Source organism: Calidris pugnax, unplaced genomic scaffold (genome assembly GCF_001431845.1).
Source record: "Calidris pugnax isolate Ruff unplaced genomic scaffold, ASM143184v1 scaffold98, whole genome shotgun sequence".
In the NCBI taxonomy this organism is placed as follows: domain Eukaryota; kingdom Metazoa; phylum Chordata; class Aves; order Charadriiformes; family Scolopacidae; genus Calidris; species Calidris pugnax.
In genome coordinates, this window is record NW_015090829.1 from 899,503 (window position 1) to 911,146 (window position 11,644).

The following is an 11,644-nucleotide window of genomic DNA, read 5'->3' on the forward strand; positions in this document are numbered from 1 at the left end:
TGGGACAGAAGGTAAGGGAGATTTCTGGCCCCAAATTAAAAGCCGTTCCCCCCCCCCCCCCCATGCACCCCCTTTGCTGCAGTGTCCCTGGAAGGGAAGCAGTGGGACAGAATAACCCCGTCCCCGCAGGCACCAGAGCGTCACAGGCGGCTGTTAATTGGTGTTTATTGTCACAGGAGGCAGCAGACGACCACGGACATGTCGCTACAGGGGGGACACGGGGTGTTTCACCACTACAGGGGGACACACGGGGTGTTTCACCACTACAGGGGACACACGGGGTGTCACACCACGGGTCTTCCAGCGCAGTCACCTCAAGCGGCAGCAGGCGGGAGGGAGGGAGAGGACGATGCTGTGGGGGGGAAGATGCTCTCGCTGCGATCCCGGCTCCTGCCCGCGCCTCTGCTGCCCCGGCCCCACGCAAAAAGACTAATTCTCAGGCCACCGTGGTCTTCCCCTTGGGAATGGGGCAATTAATAAGCAGACAAGGGGGGTGTCCCCGCAAGGAGCATCATTTGCACCTCCCGGTATCGGCTCCGTGGCATCCGTGCTTCAAGTTGCCAGCCAGGGGTTTTGCTGGCCCCATGCTCAGCTGGGTCCCGGGGCAAAGGCTTTAAGGGGAGGGGCTGCCCCGGGAATCCTGTTCCTCCGGGATGCAAAGGCCTGATCTTAGCAGAAGGTGTCCATGAGCAACAGAAAGGCAACCTGTTGGATTTCCCTCCCCCCGGAGAAGGGGATGCTGCCCCAGCCCAGATGGAGACACGAAATAAGGGGCAGACTCAGGGGAGGCAGAAAAGCCCCAGCAAAGCAGGGAGCAGGCGGTGCCCTCACCCCGAGCTGGGGCAGCAGCATCTGCTGCCATCACTGCCCTTTGCCTGGGGTTTTATCTGCAGTGTCCTTAGAGGAGAGTGTGCCAAGGAGCCTGAAACGTTAAAAAATGGGGTTTCAGAAAAGGCAGGGATCAATAGGCTTTTTTTCCCCCTGTGCTGTAAACAGATCTGCGTTTTGCTTTTAAACATGCCCCTGGTGCCAGCCCATGAGCAGCCAGGGGGGGGAAAAAGGGCTCTGGGGGGGCGGGATATGGGGGTCTGCAGGGGTCTGCCCCTCTGCAGCCGCTTCAGCTCACAAAGGTGGGGGAAACTGGGACGAAATGCAGCCCCGGGCTCCGACAGATGGATGCTGGTGGCTGCAGATGGGGGAACAGGCTGGACTGGCTCTTTGGGGGGGGCCACAGCAGAGGCAGAGGGGGACACAGCCCTCTGTCACCCACTGACCCACACGGCAGGTGGGTCTGGGGGCACCAAGGGATGGAGGTGGGCAGCAACCACCCCCTTGGAGCAGCTGACCAGGCTGGGGAGGTTTGGAGGGGATTTTACCCACCAGCAACAAAAGCAATGCCCATTTTCCCCAGGATGGGGCTGGCTGGTGACAGCCCCGGAGCCAGCGCCACCCTCGGGGTCTCCCTGGCGTGTGGGTGCCTGTCTCGGGGACAAACAGACCCAGCAAGCTTTCTTAGGGGAGCAGGAAAACCCACACAGATGTGTCTCTGCTGGGTCCGATCCCTGCTGAGACACTTCTGAGCCCCCAGGGGTTGACCCAACACCCCTGAAGTCACCACGACCCACCTTCACTACTGGCTTCAGCCGTGCAGGAGGAGGAAGAGGGGGCGAAGGGGTAAGATGGACAAAGAACATCTCCCCTGCCCACCCAAAACCCATTTGTGGAAGCCTCTGGGCTTTAAAAGGCTGATGGACCCCAATCCTACCCTCCCCACGTCTCAGCCTTCCCTCTGGGAGCCAGCACAGCCCCAGGAGCTGCTCCTCCACCCTGGGGCTGATGCGCGGGCGCCCTGGCAGCAGGATGACCTGTCCCTCTGTCACTCGCCCCCACGGTGGGGACGCTCACTCGGGGATGTAGTCCCTGAAGGAGTTAAAGCTGAGGCTCCGGCCCGCTGAGTTCAAGGTGGAGCTGGCTTGCATCTTGGGGATCTTCTCCATCAGCTTTGACACTGTCCTCCTCTTGAAGGAGCCTGGGGAGAAATGCCCCTGTCTCATGAGCTCCTGGTAGAGGCTGTTGAACACCGCCACGGTCTCTTCATAGCTGTCCCGGGTGGAGATCTCGTAGAAAGGAAGCTTCAAGGCTTTGGAGAGGTTTTCGCCGTCCTCCGTGGACACCATCCTGTCGAACTCCAAGTCCTTCTTGTTGGCCACGATGACCACGGGGGGCTGCTCGCTCCCGCTGCTGCGCTTGGGGCTGGAGTGAATGTGGTTGATGAGGAAGCAGAGCCGCATCACCTCGTCGAAGCTGCATCTGTCCGTCACCGAGTAGACCACGGCGAAGCCATCGCCCCACTTGATCTTCTCCTCTATCTGCAGGGAATCCTCCTCCTGCCGGGACAGACAAACTCCTGTCAACACCAGAAGCCCCAACAGCTCCTAAATGCCAACACCTCTGGGTGCAACCTAGAGAACCTCCCAAGGGGGGGCCGTGCCATCTCCCTGGAGGTTGTAGCCCTTGGTTTGCACAGAGGAGCAGAGCAAGGCGGGCAGCCCAGGGCAGGAATTTGATGGGTCAGGCAGAACGAGGGATGGAGAGAGAGAGATCAGCCCCATCCTGATGGGGACGAGGGGAGGGTGTGCGGAGGCAGCGCTGTTGCCAGAAGGGGATCCATCACAGGGCTCCTGTGGTGGATCCAGGTGGTGTTGGCCCCTTCGACCCAACTCCCTCCCGCTCCCTTGAGTTGTCCCCTGCCATCAGGATGCTCCCCTGGAGCAGGAGCAGGCTGTGCCACACAGGGCAGTGGGGAATATTTAGCTGAAGCCACGCTGTAATCGATGTTAGAGACACACAATCTCCAAAACACCCTTATTCCGAGATAAACATGTCATGATCCATATTCTGGATACAACAGACGGAAGCTGGTGGAAAATCAGGGATTGCCTTCAATACAAGTCACTGTCCCCCGATGGTGACTCCGGGGAGATCAGCCGTGAGCTCACCTGCCCCGCCGTGTCCAGGATCTCGAAGTGCACCATCTCCCCGTCGATGACGGCCATGTGTCTGTAAATCATCTCTGGAGGGGGAGAGGCAGAAGAGCGTCAGGGAGAGAAGCCCCGGGTGGCAAACTACAACCCGGGGGCCCTCGATGAGAGCTCTGTGGGAAAAGTTGTTTTTCCCCTGCTGCACCCCACAGCCCGGGTGGCCTCTGTTTCTCCAGCTGGTCCCCAGCCTGTCCCCGTGCCCGGGAAGGACATCCTCGTGCCCATGACATCGGTGTCCCTGAGGGGCAGCCGAGCCCCCCGGCCGGCTTTTGCCCGGCTGGAAATAAAGGGTGACAGTGACCAAATTGCTGGAGCAAAGAGGGGTGATGGAGAGATGGGTCTGCAAAGGGAGAGGGGCTTTTCTGAGACCCTGCTCCTGCTCCTCACACAGCCCTGACCCAGCCAGCACCGAGCTCCTGCTCCGAAGCAGCAGGGGAGCAACTCCTCTCCCCCTGAGCAATGAACGTGCTGCGGGGTGTGTGTCTGGGCAGCTCTTCCAGCACGGAAACTGCTTGGAGCTTCACTGACACCAGCAGCAGTAAATCCAGCCCCCCCTCTGCTCCGCAGCTGCTGCTCCACGGGACGCCTCGCTCCGCGCCGACCGAGCGGCTCGGTCACACCGTGCCACGGGGCAGGACCCCGCTTGGCTCGGCCACCACGGGGTAAAACGGGCACCTTCCCCCTCCTCCGGCTCGGGGGGCCCCCGGCGTGCTCCCCGCGGGGTCTCTGCATTTCATCCCATCACACGGAGCGAGCCCAAGGGGGGAGCAGCCGCGGGCGGGGTCTCTGCATTTCATCCCATCACACAGAGCGAGCCCAAGGGGGGAGCAGCCGCGGGCAGGGCGGAAAACCAAGTTGCACTCCAGGGGGAAAAACCAGCTCAGCTCAGCATCACGAGGGAGGACTGGGGATGTAAAGGACAGAGGGGACAATGCGGGGGTGGTTTCTCAGACGAAACCTTTCCCTCGGGCCCCCGCAGGGCGGAAAACCAAGTTGCACTCCAGGGGGAAAAACCAGCTCAGCTCAGCATCACGAGGGAGGACTGGGGATGTAAAGGACAGAGGGGACAATGCGGGGGTGGTTTCTCAGACGAAACCTTTCCCTCGGGCCCCCCCGTGAAGCAGCTGGGTCGGAGCAGCACGGAGACTTCCCACGTCTCCCAGCCCGCCTGGGCAGGAGGAGGCACCGCCAGCGACCGGCCATTTCTGGGATGCTTCAGCAGGGACGTGACATCAGTGCCCCAAAAACCTCAAACCCAGATGCAAAACAACCCCCCCGACAAGACAGGAAAGCAGAACCCACTGCTCCAGCAGCTTGAATACTGCCTGGCCCTCAAAAGCCACCTCCCCGCAGGAGGGTGACTGAGCCCCCTGGGCTCCCTCGTGCCGTGCCGACGGCTCGCCCCAATGGAATTTGCCTTCACAAAACAACGGGAAAGGAAAGAGGGACACAAGAGCCAGGGAGGTGCCACGACGGCTGGTGGCCCTGACTGCTGCCAGCCTGGTCGAGGAGGAAGAGGAGGGAGTAGGGTGAGTTGGGGGCACCAGAGTCTCCAGCCTGAGCCAGTGGCAGCAGAGAAAGCAACAAGAAAAACCTACCAAGGGTTGGGTCGTAGTCTCCAATGAATCTCCTGGTGATGAATCTTACGGTCAAGGCTGTAAAAAAAACCACAAACACAACAAACCCAGTTACAGCTGTGAGACCAAACTGCAGAGAAACATGGGCTGCTCGAGGAAGGAGGGACGCAGCAAAGTCCTGCCCCAGCCCCACAGGACAGTGCCCGTGTGGGCACCAGGAGAAGACATCCCAGCAGCGAGGCTGCGAGCCTGGCCCCCTGAGGACCAGGGTATTTCAGGGCTGGGAAAAGCGTCCCCAAAGGCACCCAGAGAGGCTGGGTCCCTGCTGCCACCAGCTGGGGCACCCTGTGACCAGCAGACATGACCCCAGTAAAGCAGGAAATTGCCAGATCTTGATGGGAAAAGGTGGGGTGAAGCTGAATGGGAAAGGGTCACGGCTGCCCAGGTGGATGCCTGGGATCAGGACTGTTCCAACCCCTCTTTTCTGCCCCTGAAGTCCCCAGATGATGACACAGCCCCACGCAGGCTGTTCTCTGCCTGGCTGTCCCCCCTGTACGGTGTGGGAAAGGAGGAGCCCAGGAGCCCCCCCAGGCTGGCAGCTCCCACCTCACCTCTCCTGAGACACTCCCAGAGCTCAGACAGCGGGTGATTATTTCAAAATAACCTCATTGCACCCCCAGGAAAATCCTGGGTGGGTTTTACATGTTCTTTGCAAACATTTGCATCAAGGACCAAACCCCCACCTCCATGCGATGGGGTGCCACAGGCAGGGGATGAGGTCTCTGCCCAGCTCCCTGGGCAACACACCCAGCAGGAGGTGGCCAAGGTGGCCAGCATTTCACCCTGCCCCGAGCCCACCCCGAGGTGCAGGCAAAAGGCAGCTCCTCACACGGGCAACTCGCTTCCCGGCAGGGTCGGGCTTGATAAATCACATTTTCTGGCCTTGGTCCCGCAAAGATTTATGCATGTACTTAAGTTTTATGGTGGGTGAGCAGTCCCCTGGGCGGCCTCCAGCCAACAGCTTCCCCAGGGAGAGCTCAACGCGGGGGAAAAGCGGGTGCCAGGCTCTCCCTCTCCATCCCCGGCGCTGGAGCTGCCTGGACGGTCCCTGGATCTCAGCGCTGTTTGTTTAACCTGACCCAGGCTCGGGGGGAGAGGAAGGCTGTTGGCACCAAACCTCATGAAATCCATCAAAGGGCCAAAGCCGGAGGAACACGGGGGCACGGCGCAGCAGGAGGCCCCCCTTGCACCAGCCATGGCCTTCAGCGAGACCAGCCCTGGGGAGGCACCAGGAGCCGGGGGAGCGAGAGCTGGGCAGATGCCCCAAGGAGCAGCCCAGCCCTGGGTGGACACATCCCCTGCCCCCCATCCCCACGGGGACACTGGGGACAAGAGGGGGCCGCTGGCTCCGTCTCAGCCCTGCACGGAGCCCTGCTCCCCGGCGTGCGGGGAACGGAGCTGCAGAAACCCCCCTGCCCCTTCCATCTGCTGGCACCGCATCGGCACGGAAACCGAGGGCTTCTCCTCCTGGGAAGGGCGAGGGAAAGCAGGAGCAGCCTCAGCTCAGCAGCGTGGGCAATTAAACCCCTCTTATCCAATTACCACATCTCCCTGCACCAGAGACCAGGAGATGCAAAGCCCAAATTAGAGGCTAATGCTGGGCTGGGTGGAGGTCTGCTGGTGCTGGAGCCTTGCCTGAGAGCTCCATCAAACCTGGAGAGGGCTTTCTCCTCGCTGGGGAGAAGCGCTGCCTCCCATCACCTCCAGCCAGCAAGCCAGACCCCGGCTCCAGAGCAAGGGCTCGTTTGAGGTGGGCAAGCTCCCTGGGGACGGCAAAAAGAAATAATCAGAGAGACTCCTCACAGTTTTCCATAAGGGGTAGGAAAGCTTTGCCATCGTGCAAGGTCTCTGGACGGGTACTTACAGCAATGGGGACAGCTGACAGGGCTGAGGCTCAGCGGGGAAATGGCCAGAACGAGAAACAGGGGGAAAATCAAAGGTTTTCTAAGTAATGAAGCAATTTGGAGGTGCCAAAAATCCTGCTGGGGGCAGGGAGGCAGCTGGAGCTTACCTGTCACTGCTGCCTCAGAGCACCAAGCTCGGCTAAATGTGGCCAAAGGGCCACAAAACCCCATCGGTCCCTGTCCTGGTAAGTGCTGGGCTTTACCACGGTCTCCTCGGGGCCATGGAGCTGACAAAACAACTGAGCAAACGCAAACATCCCCCCTCCTCTGCTCAGCAAACATCAGAGGACGTGGTGCAGGATCCAGCCCCTGGGACTCCCCGCTGCCGGAGGAGCTTTTGATCAGTGGGAGAAGGGATCAGCCTTGAGAAGAGATCCCCCGAGGTGACCAACTGCGTCCCCTGGGGTCCCTTCTGCTGGCAAAGCACCCCCCGGCCAAGCCCAAAGGTGTATTTTTCCACTCGTTTTCATCTCCATCCGGCCCTTTGGAATGTCTGGCTGCAGGGAATTGCCTTCAGGATGCACCGGGGTGGGCCTGGGAACCTCCAGCTTCTCGGAGAGCAGCTCCTGCCCTGGCACAGCGAGCTCTCCTCCGGCTCACAGGCCTTCCCTCCGGAGCAAGAAAGGGAGCTGTGCCTGGGGGGAAAGCTGGCAGCAGCACAAACACCCCCGCGGGTGCTGTTTTTGGGGAAGAGTGAGGTGGCACAACTCATCTCCACACAGGGTCCTCCAGGTCTGAGCGGGTCCCTGAGCCCTGCCAGGCTGTCGAGCTCTCCTCCGGCTCACAGGCCTTCCCTCCGGAGCAAGAAAGGGAGCTGTGCCTGGGGGGAAAGCTGGCAGCAGCACAAACACCCCCGCGGGTGCTGTTTTTGGGGAAGAGTGAGGTGGCACAACTCATCTCCACACAGGGTCCTCCAGGTCTGAGCCAGGCTGTCTGTCAGGAGCCGGCTGCTCGGGATGCGCCGCTCCAAAGCACAACCCTCCGGCTTTTCAAGGGTTGAAAGCTGCTTGGAAAACGCACCCTCCCTGCCTGGGTGTGATTTTCTGGCAAAACCCGAGGTGGGGAGGGAGCTGGGGAGCAGGGCTAATGGAAACGATGGGGTCCCTGAGCCCTGCCAGGCTGTCTGTCGGGAGCCGGCTGCTCGGGATGCGCCGCTCCAAAGCACAACCCTCCGGCTTTTCAAGGGTTGAAAGCTGCTTGGAAAACACACCCTCCCTGCCTGGGTGTGATTTTCTGGCAAAACCCGAGGTGGGGAGGGAGCTGGGGAGCAGGGCTAATGGAAACGATGCTCAAAGCCTTCAAGGTGTTAATGACAGTAATGGGTAGGGACAGGCTGTGCGGGGACGGGAGCGACAGGCGGTGGAGAGGCTGAGAGCTGGCTTGGAAAGGCAACAGGAGTGGAAAGTGAAATTGGTGGAAAATGAGTGGGAACAGGGGGAAAACCCCTCAGTGAGAGCAAGGCAGGAGTGCAGAGCCCAGGAGGGACAGGACGGAGACACTGGGCACCAGGCATCACTCAGCAGGAGGAGGGAGACGGAGCAGGACTGCGAAGGGAGAATAAACCTCACCAAAACTGGGCTAAGGTATTAAAAACCCCTCCTGAAAACAAGATGCTGATGGAAAGGCAGCACCGAGCAGGACGGATGCACTCCCCATCAGAGCTTGTTTTCCCCAGGCAAATCTGGGGGCAGTTTGTCCCAACTGGCCATGGGCAAACACCCCCCACGTCCTGCCCCTGCCCACCCCACACTGGTCAGGATCTGTGCATTCCCCCTGGGACCGTGGCTCCCACCGAGCCGGGATTTCTGCTTCTCCAGCCCCACCATCTCTGCCCCAGGCAGCTTCTCCTCCCTCCCACGCCTGCCCAGCTCCTGGTGGGGCATTTGCCACCCTCTCGCCTTCCAACTGCCTCTGGGTTTCCAGCCCTGCCCATCAGAGACAGGATTTGATGGAACAAGCACGTAATTCAGCAAAACTGCTGTGCGGAGATAACCAGGGACCCCGCAGGAGGCGCGTCTCAGCGGCTTCAAAGAGGCGACCAAATGATTGGGGTGGGGAGGGAGACAAGTCGGGGTGGATTTCTAGAAAGCACCTGATTCTGTGTCAGGCGTTAGGCAGGCACCCAAAGCCGGAGCGCGTGGTGGTGTGCGAGCAGAGGAGCCAATTAAATTGATTAAAAATTGGCCGGGGCGCAGGAACAGGAGGGGAGCTGCCGGTCGGAAGCCGCGGGCGCAGGCAGAGCCTCGGCCTCCACCCAGCCTTATAAGGAAGTTTTTTTCCCCCATCTTGAACATGAATAACCTCAGAAAGGGCTCTCCTTGGAGATTCCCAAAGGCGGAAGGGTTAATTTTATACTCAGCTGGGTCTCTAGGGATGGCCACGGGACAGCTGGACTTGGGGGGACGGGCTGGTCACCTCCGGGATGGCCAGGGCCCCGCGTGCCCACGTGCTGCCGTGTTTGTGCTGCCGCAGAACATCCCTCCTGCGAGCGCGGCGGCTCCAGCACCCATCCATCTGCCCTGCTCTGTCAGCACAGCCTCCTCTGAACCCCGGCAGAGTTTACACTGGGGAGCATCAGCGGCGGAGGCAGGAGATAAGGAGGCTCTGGCCGGGCTGGATTTACAGCCTCCCGCAGGTGATTTACACTCCCCAGACAGACCCCTCAGCTCCCCAGGGGGTTCAGCCGTGGGTCTGCACCCAAACCCCTCCCCGCTCGCAGGATCCGGGGCCTCGGGTCACTGCCTCCCGAAGATTTCCAAACTGCTCCAGAAAAATCAAACTGTTCTGCTGAGAACTAAGGGGTTTTTTTTCCCCTTTTGCAGCTGCCCGGGTGTTAATTGCCCGTTTGACTGTTCAGGCTCCTCAGCCCCCTCAGCTCTCCCACCCGGCTCCTGCTTCCCACAGGCTGGGTGCCAGCAGCCCCGGGGGATGCTCCGCCGTGGGGTCCCCTCGCATCCTGCCGGGACCATCTGGGAGCCTGACGGTGTGGGGATGGGCTCGGATGAAACCCACCTTCACCCCCCCCCGAGCAGGGGTCCCTGTGCATTGCACCCCTTCCCCTCCCAGCCACCTCGGGCTCCCCCTGCCCCGGGGACCAGCTGCATCCCCCAGCCCGGCCCCACGGGAGCTCAGTGACGATGCTGATGCTTTTGCCTCCTTCCCTGCGTTTCACATGTGTGTCCCTCAGGCCGGATGCTCCCGTCCATCACTCGGGGTGTAACCGCATCACCCGGGGCGTTAATGGCCCTGCCAGGCGGGGGGAAAGCACTTACAGGTTTCCTCACCCCTGGCTCCATCCCTGGCAGGGACTCTGGGACCCGGCAGCTCGGGCACAGCACCCAGAGAAGATGACACGCTGTCCCTTCGAAGGGAGGACGTGCAGGACAGCACCCAAGGGGACAGGGATGGGGACAGACCTGTGTCAGGGAGGCTGGGGACTGTGTGCCTGCTCCAGGGGCTGCTGCTGGTTCCTGGCACCTCCCGCTCTCCTCTGCATGAGCCAGGTATCGATTGCCTCCCTCTGCCCTGATTTCACGGCCTGTGTCACCGTCACAGCTCAAGAGAATGGCAGAAAAGCCCTGCTGAAGGGTCTAGAAGGTTGGAGGCACCCAGGGAGCTGAGCCACCACCACGCAACCCTTGCAGATACCCAGGACACTGCAGGAACCTCTGAAGACCTTCAGCATGATCCAACCCCACGGAGGAGGCACCACGGCCCCTGGCTTGCCCCCAGGAGGGGCTCCAAGCCCCGGGCTCCATGCCGGGTGGGATTACAGCCAGCGGGGGGGTGTCTGTGCCAGCGGGGGGGGTGAGCAGCGCGCTCCGTACGCTGTGTGCAGCCTCCGCTCCCCGCTCCATCTGCCTGAGGGGACTCCGAGGCCAAACACCACACACGGACCCCCCCGGGAGCTCTGGGTACGCCCGGAGCTGAGCCCCCTCCCCGTGCTGGGCTGCTAATTGAGATCTGGGAGTTGCCTCCTTTAATTTCATCGGGGAAAATCACGATTTTTCCCTCAGGCCGGGCAAGAGGAGCTCAGGGGCCAGCAAGGCAGGAGCCTCACGGTTACTGTATATGGAAACACAACTCCAAGGGCCCCAAGAGCCAAAGCTGCTGGCCACCAGCCAGCGGAGGTGCCACCGCTGCAGCGTATTTAAAGGTTGTGCCTTCTCCAGAGCCACAAGGCAGCAGGGGACATTGTCCTGTCCCCAAGGACACGGCAGCCCCAGCCATGTCCCCCCTGGGCTCTGTGTGGGTGGCTGCTCCCTGGCCCCACTGCAGTAAAACCAAGGTGGACACGCACCTTCCCGTGCTGGCACCTCCGGCCCCGCTCCCGGCAGGCTGGGTGCTGCGCAGGAACCGAGCCTTCGGCCTCGGGCGCTCACAGCCAGAGGGTCAGAGGAGAGGGAAGGGGTGGAAGGACGATCCCTGGGCAGGAGGGGGGGTGATGGAGGGAGCTCGGATGCTCCCAGCTCAGCATCCCCAATCCCACCCCGGGAGGAGATGGAGAGTGCTGAGCAAAGCGCAGGGAAAGGGAGTTTTCCTAAAGGCAAACTGACCCCAGCGCTCTGCCACGAGGCTCCAAAACCCGGCTCCTCAGCTGAAAACAAGCAGCAAACTCCAAGTACCCCCAAAAAATCACAAACCTGACCTTGGCTGTCTGTCCTGAAGCTCCTGCAGCCGGCAGCCTCCCCCCCTGCCCCGGGCTCCCCACGCAGCCAGGGACCACTCTGGGACCCTCGGGACCCCCACTACGGCTCCAGGGGGGGGAGACTCCCTGCCCTTAAACACCACGGGCTCAGGGACCCACCTGGGCAACGGGCTCAGGGACCCACCTGGGCAGCTGCCCCCAGGGCACTCACTCCCGTCCCGGCTTTGGGAAACAGCCCCCGCCGGCTGCCCGGCCCCGGCCGGACCCCGGGGGGCTCGAAGGAGACTCGGGGGTGCAGGGGGGGTGCTGAGGGGAGGGAGAGGGGATGTAGGGGGGGAGGCAGGAGGGATAAAGGGGGGGACGTTGAGGGGGAAGCAGTCGGGATGCTGGGGGGATGAAGGGGGAGGACGTAGG

General features: G+C 61.5%; 1 protein-coding gene across 1 annotated transcript in view; it reads right to left on the reverse strand.

The window, feature by feature from the left end:
• Window positions 1-148: 148 nt before the first annotated feature.
• The window catches only part of LOC106887258 (ras-related and estrogen-regulated growth inhibitor-like), an 11,914-nt gene continuing 418 nt past the window's right edge, over window positions 149-11,644 (reverse strand). The window contains exons 2-4 of the mRNA XM_014940711.1: window positions 4,640-4,696; window positions 3,000-3,073; window positions 149-2,387 (exon numbers count right to left, since the gene is read on the reverse strand). Of these exons, the coding sequence (XP_014796197.1) occupies window positions 1,902-2,387; window positions 3,000-3,073; window positions 4,640-4,696 (617 nt within the window). The 3' untranslated portion in view covers window positions 149-1,901. The remainder of the gene's footprint in view (window positions 2,388-2,999; window positions 3,074-4,639; window positions 4,697-11,644) is intronic.